This window comes from Vicugna pacos, chromosome 34 (assembly GCF_048564905.1).
Source record: "Vicugna pacos chromosome 34, VicPac4, whole genome shotgun sequence".
NCBI classification, from domain to species: Eukaryota; Metazoa; Chordata; class Mammalia; order Artiodactyla; family Camelidae; genus Vicugna; species Vicugna pacos.
The window spans coordinates 39,101-60,989 of record NC_133020.1 but is presented as its reverse complement, the minus strand read 5'-3'; the positions used below and the strand labels follow the sequence as shown (position 1 = coordinate 60,989).

The 21,889-nt window shown below is 45.6% G+C and overlaps 2 protein-coding genes and 1 long non-coding RNA gene across 11 annotated transcripts in view; 1 reads left to right on the top strand and 2 right to left on the bottom strand.

Moving 5' to 3' along the window:
- The window catches only part of LOC140691232 (guanine nucleotide-binding protein G(I)/G(S)/G(O) subunit gamma-4-like), a 42,487-nt gene extending 32,900 nt beyond the window's left edge, over positions 1-9,587 (bottom strand). For 3 of the 9 annotated variants that reach the window (XR_012066801.1, XR_012066802.1, XM_072954234.1), the window contains exon 1: positions 9,055-9,211. Coding sequence is in view for 1 of the 9 variants with exons in the window: in XM_072954233.1 (XP_072810334.1) it covers positions 9,055-9,122 (68 nt within the window). In the remaining 8 variants the exon portion in view is untranslated. Of the gene's footprint in view, positions 1-9,054; positions 9,342-9,446 lie in introns of those variants that run through there. The other 6 variants (XR_012066803.1, XR_012066805.1, XR_012066799.1 and 3 more) reach the window with 6 other exon arrangements.
- Positions 1,587-3,081, top strand: LOC140691332 (uncharacterized). The gene is made up of 2 exons (XR_012066949.1): positions 1,587-1,749; positions 2,186-3,081. It is a non-coding gene; the product is annotated as an uncharacterized lncRNA (long non-coding RNA).
- Positions 9,588-11,327: 1,740 nt separating the features above from the next.
- LOC107035099 (ankyrin repeat domain-containing protein 26-like) overlaps positions 11,328-21,889 on the bottom strand; it is a gene marked incomplete at its 5' end in the record, with an annotated part of 48,800 nt that continues 38,238 nt past the window's right edge. The window contains 5 exons of the mRNA XM_072954251.1: positions 11,328-11,603; positions 12,765-12,810; positions 17,514-17,748; positions 19,349-19,554; positions 20,135-20,500. Of these exons, the coding sequence (XP_072810352.1) occupies positions 11,548-11,603; positions 12,765-12,810; positions 17,514-17,748; positions 19,349-19,554; positions 20,135-20,500 (909 nt within the window). The remainder of the gene's footprint in view (positions 11,604-12,764; positions 12,811-17,513; positions 17,749-19,348; positions 19,555-20,134; positions 20,501-21,889) is intronic.

The window sequence follows — 21,889 nt, the reverse complement described above, 5'->3', positions numbered from 1 at the left end:
CTTATAAAGACACCAGTGATTACCTGGGGCCCCTCAAATAATCCACGAGAATCCCCCCACCTCAAGGTTCTTAATCACACCTGCAAAGTCTCGTCTGCCTTTAAGGTAACAGATTCACACACTCCAGCTCCGAGGGTGTGGCCATGGGGGAGCACTGTTTTTCCTACCACGACAGTTATCAAGGAGTAAATACTTAGAGTCTAGTATGTAGCAAGCAGTCAACAAATGTCAGCTGTTATTATTAGCATTACTATTTCTTGCTCAACCAGAAACTCTCCGCCTGGCAAGCTTCCACTTTTCATTGGCTCTGCCCCATTCCTTTCACTTGGCCAAATTCTAAGACCCTTCTGGAAGCCTTCCTGACCTAGGCTGAGTTTGTGTTTAGGGGAGACCTGTGCTCGGGTCCGAGTGGTGTTATAATCATTTGTCTCCCTCACTAGATAGTAGATTCCTCAGGTGCTGGATGCCTTCTCATCTCTGCGTCCTGATCCCTGGCACCTGGCACTCAGCAGCCTTCAAACGTCTCAGCAACCAAGGGTCCCTTCCGACTCCCCAGCAAACAAAGGTGCGACCTGTGGAGGGGCCAGGGTTATGGGGTGCTTGCTCCCTGCGGAGGGGGGAGCAGAGACAGGGACGTCTGTGTTCTGGGGTCATCGTGCCTTGTGAGGAGGTGGTTCTTCAGGGCAAGGAGCTTGTTTCCCCATCCAGGAGGCTCTGTCATGAAACGCAGGGAAGACACATGCACAGGGGCATCCTGGAAAGGAGGCCTGGGCTCCCACAGGTGTGTTGGCTGGGAGTCCTGTCTCTCAGCTCCAGGTGGATGGGGGAGGCCAGCCTGGGAAATGGCCCTGATGCTGGGCAGGTTCGGGGTTATCAGTTGCGAAGAAGAAGGACCCATGGACATCATCTGGGTCAGTGGTTTGTAACCCTCACAACACAGATTCCCAAGCTGTAGCCCAGACTTGCCAAATCAGACTGTCCACGGCTGAGGCAAGAAGCCCTATTTCTGAAAACTACCCAAAGTGATTGTGTTACGGAATCAGGTTTGGGAACCACTCACGGATCGACCCTGAATTTTACAGACAGATTGTGCTACAAATAAACGGTTCCCAAAACAGGTGTGTAAAAGTGAAAGGAACAGCTCATCACTAACCAAACTGACTGCCAACCAGCCAGGCCACGCATCAAGATGATACATCAAGGCAAGGGTGCAGCTCAGTGCTAGAGCGCGTGCTTAGCATGCATGAGGTCCTGGGTGCAATCCCCAGTCCTTCCATTAAAAAGAAAATTTAAATAAGTAAATAAATGAATAAAACCTAATTACTGCCCCCAAAATAAAACCAAACCCATAACACCCTAGCTCCCCTTCCTTGTTTTTTCTCCCAAGCACTGATTCCATTTTAAATGCTTATCTATTACTTTGCTTATTCGGATTATTTTTGGCTTCCTGACAGTACTCTGGGTCTGACATCTCTCCTAAACCATAAATTCTATGAGGGCTGGACTGTTTGATTTCCCCTCCATGGCCTGCCTTCTCCACTGCTGTATTCCCAGCGCTCAGAATGTACGGCCAGGAAAGCCTGCCTAGTAGAGCAGAGAGTGAGGGGCTGTGGAGGAAAGGGGGCAAACCCCACCCCGGGGTGGGTCGCACAGCCAAGAGCAGAGGCCCAAGGAGAGAAGGCTGGGCAGGAAGGACCCGAAGGAGGCTGAGCTGGCTGGGCTGGGCTGGGCCAACTGTGGGCGGCCTAGGTGAGTTGCTATGGTTACTGAGAAGCAAGGCCAAGGCCCAGCCTTCCAGCCTTGGCCACCAGAGCTTGGGGGTGGGTGGAGGGGGACTAGGAAGTTGGAGAAAAACAGAACAGAAACTAACCCTTGGCTAGAGACCCGCTCTCACCGAACGCTGATGAACTGTAATCCCTGACATCAGCGTGGCATCAAATCCAGAACACTGGGGGGGGGGGTGAAGGAATCACAGACAAGGAGCGGGGCTGCCACCACTTGAACACAGACAGAGTGAGTCACCAGGGAGGCGGGTCGTGGCAGGTCTGTGGCAGCTTCGCACAGACGGGTGGTGGGGGTGGGGTCCCTTTTAAGGGACTTTCAAACATGAAAACTTGCATTCGAAAGAGTACACATTTTACAGAATCATTTTGGTTTTGCCCCAAACTTTGCATCTGTTCTGCAGAGCCTCCTGACTTCATTTTCCTGGCCACCCCCTGGTGGGGAGGCAGTCTCCCCACCACCTGGCTGCACCTGGGTACCGGCGACTCGGTCTCTGTCTCCAGCCAGACTTCGACTCACCTGGACAGCATCTCCTCACCTGGCCTGTCCCCTTCTTTCTCTCCACTCGTCCACTCGCTCCTCCTCTTTCATTCACTAAATTAGGTCGTGATGTCCTCTCCATTCAGGCCCAAATTGGAAACCATGGGATCCCCAATACCAACCTCTCCCCTCCCGTCCACTTCCAGTCAGATAGCAATGCAAGCACCTGAGCATCCCAGAGATGGCAATGAGCCTTCCCAGCTCTCCCTGCCCTCGGTCTCCTGCATGCCCCACATGGCAGCCACAGTCAGAGGATCAAGGCTGGGACCTGCTAAATCCTGCATCCGATTAACACCTTCTTGGGATCGCTGTTCCTCACAGAACAGACTCTTCCATATGTCACTCACGAGTCTTCATAACCTGCCTACCATCTGTCTTTTCCACTCTCCCCGCAGCACCTTTATAACTCTGAGCCTTTGCACAGGCAGATCCTTCTGCCTGGAAAGCCCTTTCTTGCTTGTCCGGATTGACAAATGTGACCCAGGTTTCCAGGGCCCGCTTAAGACAGGAGCATGGTGGGCAGGCTCTGTCTGCATCTCACTGCTCTCCAGGAGAACGGATGCTCCCAGGATCACTGTAAACGTGGTTCTCAGAGCATTACCCCAGAGGCGAGCTGTTTTTACACACACACTCCCTCTTGATTATGAGTTCTCTGAAAGGCATGACTTTATCTCGTCTTTAAATTGCTAGTAAGACATCTGGTGCAAGGAGCATCCGGTGCTTGTCCCGCGTTCAGTAAATGAGTGTCTTAAAAACGTATGGTTGACATGTAGTCTTTCAGAAAGATATCTGTTACTTTCAGCAAAATACAGACATTGAAAAAGGCCTCCCAGAGAGCCCAGTGGTTCAGATGAACATGGTTTGCAGCAAGAATGCACAGGAAAACCAGGGAAAGGGTGTCAACCCCGGGAAGGTTGGGAGGAGTTTCAGTGATGACAAATCCCATGACAAAGAGAATGGGCCTGGGTCCTGGCCAGTGATTGAATTACTCCAGATACTGGTTACTAAAACAAATCCTAGCACAAGGAGAGGGTCTGGAGAGAAAGTGGGGCGTTCAGAGGAATCGGACCCATTAGAGGGCACAGTGAGCCTGGGAACGTGGGGGCTGGTCCCCCTCCCCAAGCAGGACACACAGTGCTTTTGTCCAATGTCCACTTAACAGTTCTGTGTGGCAGCTGTGGGCACACTCACTGCACTGTGGACAGAGAGCAAGCACAGACAGTTTGGTGTGAAACAGCCAGAGAAGGACACAGTTCTGCCAGATCAACCAAGGGGAGGAGAATGATACTCAAACACCAAACTCCAACCAAAGATGATGAGGTGAAGCCACTCAGAGGTGAGGACGGGGGTGGGGTCACCTGGGTAGCAGAGGTGGTCTACCTGGGTACCCAAAGATTTAGGTAAGCAGAAGACTCCAGTGACCATGTCCCTGGTGGATAAAATTCCACAGAAGAAGATGAAAAGCAATTCATGTATCTACGCCTCCCCTAGTTTCAGAAGGAATCAGGTAGCTGGCATCACTTCACTGTCAGCTTCCCTTAGTTATTTCCCCCGAGGGCCTACACTTTGGAAATCTCCACTCAGCCTCCATCATCATCCTTCCTGGACACATAGCCCTTAAAATTTCAAGAGCCAGACTGTGTCTTTACATCCCTGTAACATCTGCTTCCCCCATATATGCCATGAAACACACAATTATACACTTAAGTAGTCTGTCTCCTTAACCAAGCTGTAACTCTACCTCATCCGTGTGGCCCCGCAGGTGTCAAGGGGTAAATAACTATCTACAGACCAGTGGCGCCCCTGGGTTGTAAGTGAAGTCAACCGGAGCACAGGAAAAAAAAAAAACAAACCCAGAAATTTCCCAAGACTGATGAGCAGAAACTAAAAGCAAATCGGGATTACTCATGCTGGTGTAGCATGCCACGGGCTTTGGGCTCCAGACTGTGCTGAGGAAAGGTTCTGCTGGAAATTCTGAAGGAAACTAGAATATACCACCCCAAAATATGCCACCTTGGCATAAGGATTATCTTGAGCTGAAGGCAATTAAAAAACAGCAGACACAGGAGGAACTCTCTGGTCTCTCCCTTTCTACCTAAAAGCGGGGCATAAATTTCCCTTTCTGAAGGTGTTTCCCTTCCCATCACCCATACCAGAAGGAAAGTAACCAGTGCCACTGGAGGAAGTCAGCACCAAGATGGGCTCGCACAGATAAACATTACTAAAATAATCTTTATCTGCCATTAATTTTCACCACATTTTTACCTTTCCACAATTTACTGCCCCTAGAAACTCAAACCCCTTTTTCTTTGTCTTGTCACTTTCTCTCAATGCATCTCCCTTTGTTAAGATGGTATTAAGACTTCTTTGGATTTCCTCTTCTTTCCTGTGAAGCTCCTATGCTTATGCCTAATAGTCTCCATTAATTGGGAAATCTTTTCTCCTGTTAATCTCTCCTGTCATCAGTTTAATTCACATGCCCCAGACACTGAATCTAAGAGCGTAGAGGAAAAGATTTTTCCCCCTCCTACAGCTTCCATAAAGGGTATGCATAGCAGGTACTCCAAAGCAACAGGACAAGACAGATGCCTCCCCGAATTAGGCTGGAAAAACGCTCCAGAGGAGGACACAATTCTTGGATATGCCTGGCCCCTCATACAGATAAGGAAAGATGGGACAGAGGAGGCCACTGTGACAGTGGGTCAGGGGTTTCTCCAGCAGCAGAGGTCCTGGTAGCACCTACTGTCTGCCATCCTTGTCTTTGCCTCTCTGACAGAGTCCAGAACCCGGGCTACAGAGCCCGAGGGGCCATCACCGAGAATAACCTACTTGTAACAAACAGGCTGTCGTCAGCAACCTCCACACATTGCTCTGCTTTCTACCCTCCAAAAAACACCCTTGCTCTTTCCGTCCTGTTTTCTAATTCCATTTCTCCTACTTGGACCTTCATACTTGTGTATTGCTTTGACAAAAATCTCTCGATTTTACATATTTGTGTGATGAAACACCGAAAGTAGTAAATACAGTTGAATTCGGGTGGTGGGACTGTGGGGGCGCATTTACTTTTCATGGTGACACCTTTTGCTGTAGTTGTAAATGTGCTCTGATGAAAACTGTTGAAACAACGTAAAGTGTTTTCCTTTCTGCCATTGTTGTCGCCCTGCCCCTCTTCCTCGGTGGCGACCCTGGGAGTGGGTGGAAGAGAAGATCCCACAGCTTAAGTTGGACTTGCGCGCCAGGAAGACACATAGGGACGAACAAAGGAAAGCAGAAAGCTCAGTTTCTGGATGGAGCGCAAGTGCTCTGCACTGCGCATGCGTTTGATGGGGCGAGAGGTTGCCTCGGGCCCCAGAGGGATGTTGAAAGCATTTCTTCTACCTTCCGTCTCTTCTATCTACTTCCTCAGCCTCACAGCGCAGATCCCACAAGAGAGACCCAACCCAGCCACCCAGGGAGAAATGGTTTGAGAAGCCTATGAAGAAAGAGGAACAAATCTTCTGTTTTGGAAGGGAACGCATGCGCAGTCCTGGGGGAGCCTCCCCACATCTCCATCGCTCACTTCCCATTAGTATATGCTTTTCCTTGGTTAGTTAAGAGTCACCACCGTCCACAAATACACGGCCAGAATACTCCTGGAGAGAAAGGACACTGTGGTCACCGTTGTGTTTTTGGTAAAGAGAAACCCTGCAGGTCCGCCATAAGGATTACATGAGCTCATTCCCGTGGTGCACCAGCTGAAGCCTGGTCCCGCCTTCACCCCACTAACCTGGGCTCCCTCCGCTGCCTGGTCCTCTAGGACAGAATTGTTCACTTGCTTCAGATACCTGGGAACCTCAGGGATTCTGCTAGCTATATAAATGTCCTCACTTCTCCGTGGACACCCAGGACCCGTTCCACAAGCACTATATCTTCAACACACCCCTTCTCCCCCATCTGCACAAGACCTGCCATTTTGTTTGCTAAAGTTCCACCTGGACAACTGATTGCACACCAGCCGCCAGGTGACCTAACAAAAGCTCCTTGACAATTAAAGTGATTTGGAATGCTCCAGCTAGCTTGCTGCAAGGATCTCTTTCTGAGTACCCATTGTCTTCTCTGCCGGAATTTGTTTCTTTCAGTGGTATTTCTTGGCTCTACTTTCTTCCCTAAAGGTAAATTTCATTTGCTTTTGTTTTCACTTCTGATCATTTTTTAAGGGTCCCTGGTTTATTCTCCATTGGCTTTAACCAGCTAGCTAAAGCCTTTTAGCAGTGTTATGCTAATTTCTACACTACAACTGATCTGTTTTTGTTTTCTGATATCATTCAGCCTCTCTGATTTTCAGTTAAAAAGCCTTTGCTGGCTATTGTTGAAAGGACATTTCTGTAGTATTTTTGGCATGTTAGAGAAGTTAAATTTCATTTTCTGGCTTAAGAAAACTGAACAATCTCTTTATCTGAATAGTGAGCCTCTTTATGCCTGAGTATGTCTAGAGTGAATAAAAATACCAAATAAAACCAGGAAAAATCTGCAAGATTAGGTCATAGTGTATGCTCATAAGGGTGTTCCGAGAATAAGTCAGGTAATACCTTAAAGACACTGCTTCAAACTTCTATGAAGAAAAAAGGGTAATCTACTAACATGTGCTGCATTGTTAGGCATTCTCCCTCCCTCAAATAGAACAAAAATGAGACAAGGTAAGAAAAATGTGATGGTGAGATGTAGCTACAAATGAGAATGATTTGTCTAATAGACTTAAGTCTTTCCTCAGCCATTTGGCTGCCTCCCTCAGTAAGCAGTAGTTTTGTGTGTGTGTGTGTGTGTGTGTGTGTGTGTGTGTGTGTGTGTGTGTGACAACATTATACACAATCCTGGGACAGCTGCCAGGCACTTGCTTCCAGGGACCAGGGGGATGAGAGGACAGTGCCCAGATCCATCAGAAGAAGGTACTGAGATTGGGGGTGGGGGGCTTCTGGTACTGTCATTTTGGCTTTAAAAACTGTAAAATGAATACGGGAAAAGCCTTTTTCTCATTTCTCTGCCGTCGACTTGACTGAGAAACGTCAAAGGCAATGAATTGCCTGGCCAATCGCGGCTCTCCTGGGAATGATCCTTTGTGTGTCTCTCAGCTGGCCAAAGATCTTCCAGAGGCTTCCTTTGAGCAATTTCATTTTAAGGAGACTGAGGACTGGAGCCATGTGTGGGTGGAGGAGCAAACAGGAAGTCCATTGTCCTAAATACTCATTTCAGTCCAATAACCCCGTGGTGAGGCTACTCATTAACTAGCAATGCATCACAATAAACCTTGCATTTATATTCACACCTGCTGTTTATTAAGTGTTGTAACCCTGTCTTATCATGACTGGTAATTGAGCCAAGCCTACACTTATATAAACAATTCATAATTTACATGTCCAGTGTCCTGTTTCTTAGGACTGAAAACGACTTTCTATTGATCATCCCGGTTCTTCCCACGGTAGCCCCTTGCAGGGAGCAGGGTCAGATCAGAGGGCGGGGGCTCCCTTCCCCGGCACCAGGCAAAAATCAGTAAAAGGATTTCCCCAGCCAAAGAGCCTGGGTCCCCTCCCGGCCTCCTTGAGGCGTTTGCCACTGGATTTTCCTGTCGCACAAGGAGGAGGAGGCAGCACAGCGAGGACTCATGCGCAGGGGACAGGACTGACAACGCTGTAATGGGGAACACCAGCGCAGCCCAGCAGACCTTTTGCTCTGACTGAAACGGCCGGCCCTGTGCCAGCCTTTTACAGTCTAGGCGGCAACAGAAAGCGAAGCAAACCGGCGGCGGCGGGGGTCTGGGAAGAGACTGGGAGAACCGGTGTCCACGATCCACTTTATCACTCGATCAAACTTTTAACATTTTTGGATTTCCTAATACTCCAGCCCAAGATCCAAAGAAATTAGCAAGTCCTCCTTATTTTTAAATTCATAAGGCTTCTCCAGTGACACCTCTGTTCCCCCGCCACCCCGCCCTTGTTATTATTTCTAAGAATTAAAAAATTAAACCGAAGCTCCCCCAATGTCTTGGGATGAGCACGCTGCGAGCGCGGCCCATTTCAGCACCCGACTCGGGGACAGACGCCATAAGGGGTGGAAACAAACCCTCGCTGCGTCGCCCCAGTCGCCACCGGAACTGCACCCGAGGCAGGTGTCCCGGGGTGCTGGGGAATCAAGAGGACTTCTTCAGGCCAAAAGCACTTCCCCCAATAAAACGACCAGCTACCCACGCCATCCCTTCCATTACGGTCCTCTCCAACGGGGGACATCCCTGTTGAGGGGGGAGCGAACAGCCGTGACCTACATACGGAAAGGGGGTCCCCAGGAGCCTTCCGCGCCTCAAGCCGGAGAGGCCGGTCGACCCCCACCGTCAGGAGACCCCTTAAGCGTCCCGAGCTGTCTGTTCAAACCTGCGCCGGGCTCTCCCCAGGGCTCGGCGGAGGGGCCTGGGTTCGGGGAGCCCCCGCTCCCGTCAGCGCCGGGCCGCCGCCGCCGCCCACCTGTGCGGGCACCGCCAAGGCCCGGCCCGCTGCGGGCGGCCGAGAGCATCACAGGCATTCGTTTCGCGAGCTGCCACTGACGGCTGTAGGACGGCCCAGCACCAGCCCTCTCTCCAGTTCCAGAGGCTTTCCCGCCCGAGTTCCCCTTCTGTCTCATGCTCGCCCCCAGATCGCCCCGGTAGAGGCTGTGCATTCACTCCCCACCCACAGGCCCCGGCCCGCCCGCGGGGCGCCCACTTACCATGAGCGGGGCGCGCGGGCTTTGTCTCCCGCGCGGTGCACGCGAGGGGCGGCCAGACCGAGCAGCATCGCTCCTCATCCGGGCGCGGGGCGGGGCGGGCTAAGGATCCGACTCTGCTCCCGAGCTCCCGCGCCTCGACTCTGACCGGCTCCCGGTGCAAACGCGCGCCTCGCCTCGCCTCGCCTCGCCTCGCGCCGCCCCGCCCTCCGTCCCGGGGTTCTCGGGCCGCGTCAGCAGCCCCGCCCCGCCCCGCGCCTCCCGGCCGGGGCAGGGGAAAGACCACGCGAGGCTGAGCGGGGGTGCAGGTGGCCGAACCGGTGCCCCGCGGGAGAGTGCGGGCACCCACCCAGACGCCAAGTGCTGTGTCCCTCCCGCTCCCTGTACCGGTTTACCCGCGCGCGTCCAGCTCCGGCGGGTGAGAGTGCGTGCCCCTGACCCCCGCCTCCTCGCGACCAACGTGGACGAGCCCACCCGGCAGCGGGGTTTCGCCGGGCGCCCAAGAGGGGCCAGGAACTCCCGCCCGCCGCCGCCAACGTCACAGGTGCGTCACCGGGGCTCCCCGCACTCCCCGCGCCTCCCGCCTCCCATTCCCCGCCCCGCGCCCTGCTCTGCGCGCTCCCTGCTCGGTGCCGCGCCCCCAACCCAGGCCATCTCTCTGCCTGGAGCCGGCGTCGCCCAGGGACTGAGAGTTGGGGAGATGAGGGCTGGAGGTGGGGACCTGGGGCCCTGGTCCTCGCCGGGTTTCGGGACCTAAGCCTCAGGCATCCTCATCCTTGCCTGCAGGATAGCTCCAGGGACTAGCCAGGCTGGGCGCGGCCAGTTCCCCTCCATCACCAAAGAATACGCAGTATACCCCACCCCACCCCCAAGTGGGCAGTGAATGGAGAAATGCTGAATAGCCGTAAAAATGCACAGGGCATTGTCTCCGTGGACCGGGGCAGCTTAACGCACACGTTGCTAAGTAACGGGAATGAGGGGACCACAGAGCCATCCCAGCGCTTTGGGAGCGGGAGCGAGGCGCGAGCTCTCATCCCCAGGGGCCACGAGGGGCGCGGGAACACAGTCCCAGTGTTCGTGCAGAGCAGAGACTGTTTGTGACTCGCTGTGTGGGAATGGTGGAAGGGAAGACACACCAGAGTGGGTGGGGACAGACTGCTGGTGGGGATGCAGGCAAATACTTCAGGAAGTTTGTCGTCAGAAGTAAGACTGTCTGGTTCATGTGAGAGGGAAGAAACAGAGGGAGGTGTTTACAGAGAGGGAAATTTGAAATCATCTCTGCGAAGGAAGAAGATGGAAATTAAATAAAAGTAGCAGGATCGCTGGGCGGTGCGTGACTTTCTTCAGCAGCACTTAGATGCCTGGGGGGATGTAAGGGGGAAGAATGATAATCAGCCTGTTGTGTAGTTGGGAGTTTTGCCAAGTAAGCCCCCTGAAAAGACAGAAAAAGGAATAAAGGATCTAAGTAGGAGTTATTAAAAATTCAGCTCCTGGAAATTGTTGAGAAGGAGAGTATTTCCTTTACTGTCTTACATTCAGTGATTGGGAACCTGCAAATTAAATTGACTAAAGCAGATTACTGTGAGAAAAAAATTACGTATGAACACGCGCAAGAGTTCATAAAGCAATGGGATTTGAAGGGGTGGCTACAAGTGGGGGCTTACATACAATTTAACACGTGACAGGAAAAGGAGAAAGGCATTTTCTGAAAAACAAATGACTTCTTGGTGAGAGGGAAGAGCAAGAGAACTTATGGTAGAACATGTGCATTTAGGAAAGAGAAATGACACCTTAGGAGAATGTACGGGAGAGCTGACAGGTTTGTGACAACGTCCGTTTGCGTCTGGTGCTCAGAACTTGTCTCTAATTTTAAGACTGTTTCCAAAAAGTAAGTAAATAAATAAGAGAAAATGAAAAGCCTGAGGCAGATTTCATTTCTCCATGAGGAAACATCTGTGAATCAGTGTTTAAGGTAACATGAAGAAAGGCTGATGGCACCGTAACGATTGTTGGGATCCATCAGAACACTGGAACAGCCACAGCAGATCCAAACGCTGTCCGTCTAAATCTTTAGGTCTATAGACAGTGATTAACACTGGAAAATTCAAAAAAGCTATCAATCAACACTGCTCAACATCAACGACAAGTTTTGTGGGTGGTTGGGTGCTGTTTAAACAGCTGGCATCCGGGCTCGGTTTGAGTATATAATACTCCAAAGTGCTGGGTTTTATTCCCAAAACTCTGCTTTAAAGTCAATGAGATGCAGAAAAACGTGGTTTAAAATAATTCATAGATTTTAATCATGCACATAGAATGCAAGAGTATTTCCCCTTAATAAACAGTGTCAGTATCTTAATGGGAAATAACTAAAATGTTTGGCAAACAGCCCAGCAGGTAAAACGTTTACTATTTATCTTGTAGATCGTGCACTTTTTCTTCAAAATCTCCACATATTCTTGACGTGCTTTTGAAATCAGATCTTCACTTAGACTTGACTCATCCATCAAGCCTACGAGAGAGTCCATAGGACTTAGATTCAAGTTCAGTAGTAGCTGGAAAGAAAATGAAAGAATTAGATTCTTTACTTAAAATCCTTCATAGGTAACTAAATGTCAGTTTACTTTTTAAGAAAAGCTGAGACTTTTCCAAGTTTTAAGAAGAATGAAAAATACCTACATACGATTACAACACAAAACACAAGATTACTACTCTAGACTTTGCCCAGGGCTGCATGTTGAATTAACTGCTCTTGTGGCTAAGGATCAGAGCGCCTGGTTTTCTCATTCTTCATTCATTTACTCAGCAACCATGTGCTAAGGCACTGTGACAAGCACTGGAACCACAAGATGAAGATGACAGTCCACCCTGAACTGAAAGATCATGTACCGTTAACTGGCAAAATAGATGAACAGGCAGTTTCGGTACAGAGACATAAATGCCATGACAGGTATACAAGAGGGCAGAGTTGGAACACTCAGAAGGGATGTCCAGCTTTGTGTCAATATTGTCCCCTCTTTGGTGGCCGTGATGTGTAAGCAGATACCTGAAGGAGGAGGAGAAAGTGTGGGAGGGAGAGGCAAGAAGCAAACACAAAGAGCAGAGGCAGGAAGGGCACCCGCGGAGCTGGACGCAGTCTGACCAGTCGCTGGAGCCAAGGGGCAGAGCAGGGGAGAAAAGAGATACGGCTGAAGACTCTGGCAAGAGCCAAATCGATGTGGGTGTTTTTCTTCCAAACTAAGGAATTTGGGATTTTTCCTGAGGGCAAAAGGTTAACCAGTGACAAAGTGAATGACAAGAAATTGTCACCCACCAGGTGACAGCTATATGAACCGAGATTGCTTGAGTCTGGGTTTTTGGCCTCAGTCACTACCAGGAACTCGAGAAGCTGATGACCTCCACGCTTTCTGAGAACAGGGCCGTGTGCAGGTGACAGGCCCATGGGGACAGCAGGAGAGGAAGGGCACAGCCAGAAATAGAGAACACAGACTTCTTGAGTTTTTTTTTTTTAAAGCTATGGATCATGATGTATAAATGAGGAATAAATATATCATTATGAATGAAATTATGCGCTCACATTTTTCATCAGCTATGTGTAAGAAAAAAGCTTAACATGGTATCTGTTATTCAAGCAATAGAAAGGGGTGCCATTTACTGTTTACAGTGTATTTCAGAAATCAACGTCTAAATTTAATTCAGAAATGTTGGCAACATACCTTCTTTTAATTCTCTAGATATATTGTTTATCAGCTTCTTCCGCATCTGCAATAAGTCAAATATTTTTAATGTTTAAGTGAAACAAGAAACACTATCATAGGAATGACAGCTAGCTTATGAAATGTGGCCTTTAAATAATACTTTTAGAGACTTGACTTAACGTGGGGATTGCTTAAACAGAAAAATAATCACATGAATAAAATAAAATAAATTCCTACTTACTTTGATTTTAGATAACAGAGAACACATATCTGTGAGGCTACTTAGATTCCCCTGATGGAAAGCACAGTGAGCCCTGCCCTGTCCGATGCACATAATCTCAGAGGGCAACGCCCGATCTCATTGGCACGAAGAGTTTCAACAGTTCAAGTCATGTCTCACACTGAATTCATTGCTCTGCAGTTCTTAGAAAAACTGCCCTTTGTAAAAGTTTAGCTTTTTTTAACTTTAATGGATTTTTCCTTAAAATGAGCTTTCCATTCCTGCACTTTTAGAAAACTAAAATTTTAAGGTCTGTTCTATGCTAATGTTTTTAGCACAGAATCGTAGATACATAAAATGAAGAAAGGGGTTCTGTTATAATAATGTCAAGTGAAAATTCTACTTGCAGACAAGTTAAGCAAATGTGTTTTGCTCTCTGTAGATGACTAAAATATTTATGTCAGAAAATCTGCTTGAAGAGAAGAAAAGGAGAGGCTAGCGCCAGTTTTCAAAGTTGGTTTCTGATTCACAACTTCCTAGAGCTAGAAACAAGGAAAACAATACCTAATTCTTTAACTGTAACTTTGTTTCCGTTCTAGAGACTAGGGCCAACTTTTTGAAACTTGACTTAATTAGTTACGTATTTAATTATGAAATGTGTGGGGACACTTCAAACTACAAGTGTCCCCATCTAGAGTGCTCTTTTAAAAACCTTTCTTATGAAAGTCACCCGCTCACTAAACAGGTTCTAAACAGTACACCAGACATAAACACTGCGGTGGTAACAGCGATATGAGAGCCGAGGCTTCTGTAAATGTTAGGTGCAAAGACAAAATTTGGGGCTACCATTTGCCAGTATTTTCAGAGACTGTTTTCCATAACACTGTCTGACAAGAGCATTCTAGAGAGGCCTTATGCCATCAACAACATGACAACAGTGCCAGGAGGGTCCTGTGAAGTGAAAAACGCCTAGCAGATGAAGGGAGAAGCCTTGACTGAAATAATTTCATATAACCATTAATAAACACTATGCAAAATGTAGATCACACTTTTACATGAGTTGAATGTAAGATTACTCTCTTTTCCTCTGCAAAGCTATTTTCCTAAACACGTACTTCTGGGACCTTTATGCTTATATCTAGGTGAGGACCCCCATGTCCTGATGGTGGAAGTGGTCTGAAGTCCAACATTAATAAGGAGAAGGCACCTGCAGTTTTACTTAAACTTTTCCATTTAACAAAAACACAGTAAGGTGAGAAAATTATACACAGGAAGACAATGTAACAGCAAGTTTTAATTCTAATGATTTTTAATTAGGAGGATTCTCTCATAACTGGCGGTTTGCAGACTATGTCCCATAGAAATGGAAGGTCCCACTGGGGACACTGCAGGATTGAGGTCAAAACTGAGGTCACAAGCTGGAAGATAATGCTGCCCTTTCTGAGATCAATTTGATAAAAACAGACTTGCCACACATGTAGACACACATGTTCATTTCCAAAGTGAATATATTTTCAGATTATTGATACTTTTAAGTTAAAACTTGGTATCATTCTTATTTTAAATGTTATAAAAATAAGTACAATTCCAGAAATGTAATAAAATCAAGTCATTTAACCGCTCTGATTCATCATACTGTTGTAAACAGGTTAATGAAGGAAATGACACTTGTCAGTTTGTAACTATTAAATACATGTATTTTGCTTCAGAGAAAAGAAATAAAGAATTTGTTGATCAAGGAGCTAAAAAATTAACTACAGAGAAAAAAGTGAATGAAAGAAAAAGAACTGGAAGAAGCTGAGTGACTGGCTTTCAAAAGATAACACGCTTCCTCATTTGTCCATTCAGACAAAATGGAACGAGGGCAGGAGGGAGTCCACAGGGCAGAGAGCTGATACCAGAAACAAGGTTACTGAACTCTGCCTCTGCCTTATGAGAAGTGAGCTTAACTACTGTGATAGTTTGATTAGAATTAAAATTCAGAGTGAATGTGCGCTGCCTTGGAAGCCTACTTTTAAAAGAAACGTGACCAGATCCTGCTGAGATGCAGTGCTGTGTCATGTCATGTAAAAAGTTAAAGTCTTCGGAATATTAATCGTTTTAGCTCTGGTGCACGGGTATAATCCCATTTAGAAAAGGGGCTGCTAAACTGAATGGACATTTGAGAAATTTAAAAATTAGTTAAATAAGTCATTAGAAAATGTTCGAAAGTGTCAGTAATACACCAAAAGTCCAAAATCGGTGAGTGTAAAGTTTAGTCTTCCTATTTAAAATAGATTTGAAGGACATTTATTAACTATTGTGGCCATGCTTCATGTTAGGCACACCAATACTTAAAAGCTCTTGAACATAAAAAAGTCTTTAAAACAGAGAAATTTTGTCTGTTATAATACTGTCTGGGATCAATTTTTAAGTTTTCAGTTCTCAGAAAAAAATTCTATGTGCAAGAAAATCTAACAGTGACGTATCTGCTCAGGCTAATTTTAACTTTTTGTATTTTATAGTAACATAATTAAATAACACAATTGAGTAAAACTGTAAAATTGCTTCTGACATGTAGGACAAAACATCCCAGAAATAACTAGAATGTGAAATCTGAGGGTACAAACTGGCAAAGCAGATATGGGGTCCCATCTGTTACCACTACAACCATGTCAAGGGACAAGGCTGTACTTCATGCAACAGTAAGAGAGGCAATAAACCCAAGTGTTATGAACTGGAAAAAACTTGCTTCGACCACCAGCATGACTAAAATCACAGACTTAGAGCAATACTTCTGTCAAGTTAGAAAAAAAAAAATGCTGAGTAAGCTGGAACTTCACAGTAGGAACAGTCCAAAATGTTAAAACCTTGCACATAAAGGAGAATGTTACATTCAATCTCAATGCCATTTTTGACATTTTGCTTTCTAGAACCATAGCTGAAAAGCTGTGGAAGTCTGTTGTTTTGTTAAGCCCCATGCAAAAACCCATCCCTTTCTGTCATTTTAAACAGTATGTTCACAGCTCCCATAGCATTACTTTATGTTTTCCCAGCAGAAGTAATTACATCCCTAGCAATTCCACAAGGCATCTTCCTTCTCTAAGTCTACTAAGAAATCTGTAAGCAGTAACTGTACAATAATAGCTCCTGTGAGGCGCCAGGCAGCGCCGAGGGAGCCGTGTCTCTGCACCTGGACAGAGCGGGGCTTGTTAACCTCCCTGCTCAACCTAGCATGATTCGGCCCCACGGCCCCACAGAAGAACTACGTGTACCTTGGAACTACAACACTGAGTTTAAAATAAATTATTTTCCTGTGTACCTAGAAGTACTAAAAAACAGACACCTCTTTCCTCCAAAAACATTAAAGGAAACAACTGTCCTCAGGAGTCTTCTCCTGCATTGCTTTTGCACTCACACTCTTTCACCATCATCCTGTAAAGTGACACACTCGTGAGTTTTTGGTGACAACGAATGAAAACATTTCGAGTTTGCATCATGCTTAGCCACTGATGGAAGTGTTAGCCATGCATTTTTTTTTAACACCACGCAGTCCGGTTTCATGACTCTGAAGCACTTACACTCAATTTACCCACAACACTGTCTATGAAACCTGAGCTTTTCTTCTTTGATTTATTATGACATGAAGCCAAGTGAGAAAAAGCAGGTTGAGACCTCACTCAACAAGGGCCCGTGCTACCCTTCTCTACATCAAGATCATGAAAACATCATCAAACCATAAACCCACGCGCACCGATTTCAATGGCTATTTTAACAACGATACACAACGAAAACTGGTTGTAATTTAAAGACTCCCTATCGTTGCCACCTCGGTATTCCTGCAGGTGAGGGCAAGACAGAGACATAAGCGAACTTCATTTTAAAAACTTAAATATTTGCTTTACTTGACTACATCTTTAGAAATGTTCTACAATTGCTCAATAAGACATTTTATAACAATTAAAATAACAATGCTGTAAGTAAAATAGTAATTAAGAATGTACTCTTACAGAAGGAAATGATAAAAATTTTAAACTTCAAAACAGAAAATGTTTTTAGCGTTACAAGTTTATTGAATTCATAAAAAGAATTTACCTTGGGTTCCTTTAAATAAAAAACATCCATATGTGATTAAGTATCTCGATGCCAATCATTTACTTATGCTGAGGGGTAGATAAACTGGGGTGCAGCAAAACTTGAAAATGACTAGGAACCAATGCCAAACGAAAATCAATCAGAAGCTAAGCCAAACACTGGAAAGTGTATCTCCAGTTATTAGGCAATAATACTTAATTTCTAAAATAGAATTTAAAATGGAGCTTTTTAAGAATTTTAAAATTTGTCACTTTAGTTGCATTTATTGAATAAAGTTAATGACAGGTATCTCTTGAAAATTACAAGTCCTGGGACTTTAAAAATAAAATTTGTGTCTCCTTCATTAGCACAATTAATTATGGCTTTTACTTAGTGTGCGTAAGTCAAATAAACAACTCAGAATTTCATCAAATTAAAAACAAGAATTATATCAGAAATCTGAAGCCCAAGGGAAAGAAGATAAAATAACTAACCTTCAACAGATCGCTCATGCTGGTTGTAGGGTGTGGAAAATTCCTGAAGCGCCTTTTTCGAGTAAGACGACTCCATTCGGGCTCCACGCTAGTACTAGAACTTTCAGCAGTACTAGAACTTTCAGCAGCAGGCGGTCTATCAACAGGCCGTGCGGGAACAGAGCCGAGGAAAGAACTCTTGTGCTGTTTCTCCAGCTGAAGTTCAGTGTTCATCTCGGCCAGCCTCTCATTAGCCCTGCGAGGATCGCAAAGCAGATTTCATTCATTTCGTTTTTTTCCTAAGTGATGTGTATTTCTAAAGTTGCTATAATAGTAAACAGATTGTCCCGTTAAACTGTTTTGACACCCAAAAATAAGTCAGCACAGACCTACTGTAAATGATTACAGTTTAAAACTGTCCTGAAGAACGACGTTATGTGCCTGGTGGGGGAGTGCTTAACTAACAAGTACTTCAACATGGGGAGAGTCAGAGATGGAGACGCCCCCACAGAGGATCCCCGCTGCCTTCTGCACTGGCTGCACCTAGACATACTCACCCTCAGGAAACCAGTTCAGAAATAAAAAATAAACCATCCCTCAAAGCCATTTTCAAGCATTTGCTTTCACCCCCCTCATATACACATTTCACGCATTACCTGGGAGAAATCAAGCACGCGGCACTGAGCAACAGTTTAGAGCCACCACCTCTGGGGGGCACCAGGCGGCAGAGTCGATGGTGGGAAAGAACTACGACAGCGCCAGGGGCAATTTCAAGTGTCCCCCAATGTCCCAAAGCTCACTTTGTTACTTTGCTTTTACCAGAGGCCTACATCAGCACCTGCTTTCCACAACCAAAAAAAAACCTCAAGCGGATTTTCACTTTCATAAAAAAAAAAAAAAAGCAAAAAGCCAGAATAGCACTGGGTGCTTGTTTTAGCCCAAGCCATCAGGGGGGCAATGGGCACCCCGAGCAGCGAGAGGGGGCCCCACCGAGCTCCTTCCCCAGAACCACACAGTATCCCGGCATCACGCCGCCACGGCTTCGGACTGTGTCTGTGAGCACCTGTGCTTTATGCATTATTTATTTTATGTATCCACCAGCAAGATGTGTCCTAAGGTAACTGCCTTTTTGCTTTACATGGACAACTTTCATAGGAACACTCTAGTTTTGGATAGCGGGGAGACCTGTAGCTCATAACACTGCTACTCAGGCACCGGAGGTGGGACTCGCCCTTTCGGTCTTCCACACACCCCCTCGGGCAGGCCACCACATTCTTTTTAGCCACTTTGTGAACCACTATACTGCCCTTCACCCCGATGTGAATTTCCCCTACTCACCAAGCATGCCTTTACGTAGCGGAGACAAACTTAGAAGGACACAGTACTTCGTCTCAGGGTGCCCACGAGCAGTGACACCAAATATCACAATCAAGAAAGTAAATTCACCAAACACCAGCATGGGGCCCCTTGGGTTTATGTTGTACTCTTCCAAAACACAGTTAACTTTAAACTCATTAACGTTTCTATTTATGGGAATTCCAACTAGAAATTTTGTGATAATATGGCTGTCTAAATTACAAAGTTTGCAAAACCCCTAGCTTAAAGACTAGACCAGGTTAAATATATGCAAATTAAAAAATAAAGTCATGTAAAAGCAACAAAAGGCAGGGAGATGCAAACTGCCCTGGACTGACATTTTAAAGGAGAGTTCATTTACTAACACCATTTCCCAAAATTACACTGTCTAGTCAGCGTTCACTTGCTACCCACCTCACGAACCTGGCTCAATAAAAATGATGCCTTAGAGACAAATTAGTGACCTAAATTATTTTGTATAATTCTATGTTTTGACTTACGAGTTTAGTTGATTTGCCAGTGACACTCTATTTTTTAGCTCTTCCAGGTACAGCTGCCTGTATTTTTCCAATTCTTTTTCATTACAATCAAACTGAGAAGTTTTCCTTCTCAGTTCCGTTTCCAGGTCTTGAACTCTGTGTTCCATCTGGCTCACTGAAGCACGTTTACACTCTCTGAGCAAGTCTTCCTGAGATGCTGCTTGTGCCTACAGCAAATTAAAAGGACACAATTTTAAAAATACTTACAACCTGAGTAATTACAGTCTATTTGTTCCCTTTAGTTTTGAGTCAGTGATTCAGAGAGCAATTTTAAGTGTGGAAAAAAAGCTGAACTTTAAAATACTTATCATCAATGTCAAGTGAATTAAATCTGAATTATGAAATGAAAGTGGAATCACCCTTATATTAGTACTCATGTAATGTGATAGTTCAAAGAATAATAGGATCAATCTAAACTTTTAAAAATTGAAGAATACAACCTAGGAGTAATCCAAGAATGTGGCACAGTATTTACATCACAATATATGCTTTTCCTCCTAGTGGTCTTGATTTACACCAATTGGTCTTAAAAATGATTGTCTAGTGAGAGTTGTTCTGAAACATCAATTTAGTGATAGTAATGATGGAAACTGATTTATTTAAAGGGAGTAACAAATGCGGCCTTCCTTCCAGAAATCTACAAAACAAACTGCTATATGGGAAGTAGAGGGAACACATAAAATGTACACATCCGAACTGTAATTCTCTGCGAAGTGAGTTAAAGCACCTTACAGATCAGTGTCTCACCTGTAAAAACTGGCTGATTTCTTTCAGTTTTTCTACTACATCATGTCTTCCTTGCTTTTCAGTTTCCCGTCTGTACTGCACAGCTCGCCTGAATTTTTTCAGTGTTTTTACTACATCCCGTCTTGTTTGTTCTTCAGTCTCCCGTTTGTCCTGCTCCACTTGACTGTGTTCCACTGTATTCATTTCGAGGTGACGTCTGAGGTTTTCTGCTTCTTCCTCCAACTTCTTCTTCTCCTCCTCTAGTGCTTCACATTTCTTTTGCATCTGTTTCACAGATAATATCTCCTTTAGAAGAAGCTGAGTTTCTGCACTCAGACGGAGAAGTACTGAAGACGTAGATTCGTCTTTTGCTGGAAGATCAGCATTCTGCGTGAAAAAGGTAAAACTGTTTGGTAATGAGGTTAGCAGACTGAGAACAGCCTAACTCTAACCCAGCATCAAAGGTTGAAATAAATTCAGTTACAATAAAATGGTATATCTACCTTGTGGAATGGAGAAACTCAAACTACTCAGAAAATCAAGAAAAAAAGTTCAAACCACCAAGAGTCACAGAAATATACTGTTCACTGTCATCATCTTTGTTATACATTTGTACTTGATTTTACACTCTGATGTTTCTGTAATTGTTTCATGTCTTTCCTACATAAAATGACTACAAGGCACCTCTTAGTAGAAAGTCTCTTACCCTACCCCTTCCTTCCCCAAGTCTTAACTCTTCATGATTTTTAAAGTTTTAGGGAGATCATATTGAATTACTTAGGGCTGAATTAATAAATGCCTCCCAAAACAAGACTTTGAAAAAAAGACTGCAATTAATACATCTTACAAATATGGATTCTAATGCCATAAGCCCTTCTCTGAACTACAAATATCTTATGCTTGTTTGAATTGCATTCCAAGGAGCAATGAATGATTCACAGAGTTAAGGAGAAATCCATCTCCTAGTGTAGTGGTTTAGTAAGATGACCCATACACTTTTCTAAACAAACAAAACAGCCTTCATTCTTGTAATCCTGTGTGGCTCGCCACAAAACAAGAGAACATACTCAACAAAAACAAACAAAAAAACTTGCTGGAATTTCAGTGACACTGACTTGGGAAGAACTGCTCTCCTTCAGACAGAAGGATTGTTTGCTAAGACAAGGCAGGCGGAGGTGGTGGTTGTAAAACATCTCTACAAATTCCTTGACACTTCCCCTGCGAAATTCCCTCCCCTGAAGTAGGTACTGGCCTCAGTTAACTGGTTTCTAGGGGACAGAATGTGGGGGCACTGCTGTGTGATTTCTAAGGCTAAATGGCCTCTGACTTTCACTCCATAGGGACGCTCACCCTTAGAACCCAGCCACCACGCTGTGAAGCCCAGGCCACCTACTGAGTCTTTGTACACACAGCTGTCCCAGCTGATGACTCCAGGGAATATCCTTAACCAAAGCCAGCTCCAACTTCCAGACATGGGCATGAACAAGCCTTTAGATTATTCTAGTGCCCGCTTGATGCCAAGTGGAGAAGAAATGGGCTGGCTCCACTGAGCCTTGTCTAAACACAGATTTGGGAACCAAGCAAATGCTGTTTTGAGTCACCAGGTTTTGAGGCAGTTTATTATATAAATTATTAGCAACAAATAACTGGCACAGATATTGATATTAAAAATGGGGCACAGCCATTAAAAAAGAACCCAAAATGTGGGGACGCCTTTGCACCTGGAGGTAGGTGAAACCTGAACAGATGCAGAGAAGAGTAAGAGTGAAAACCCAA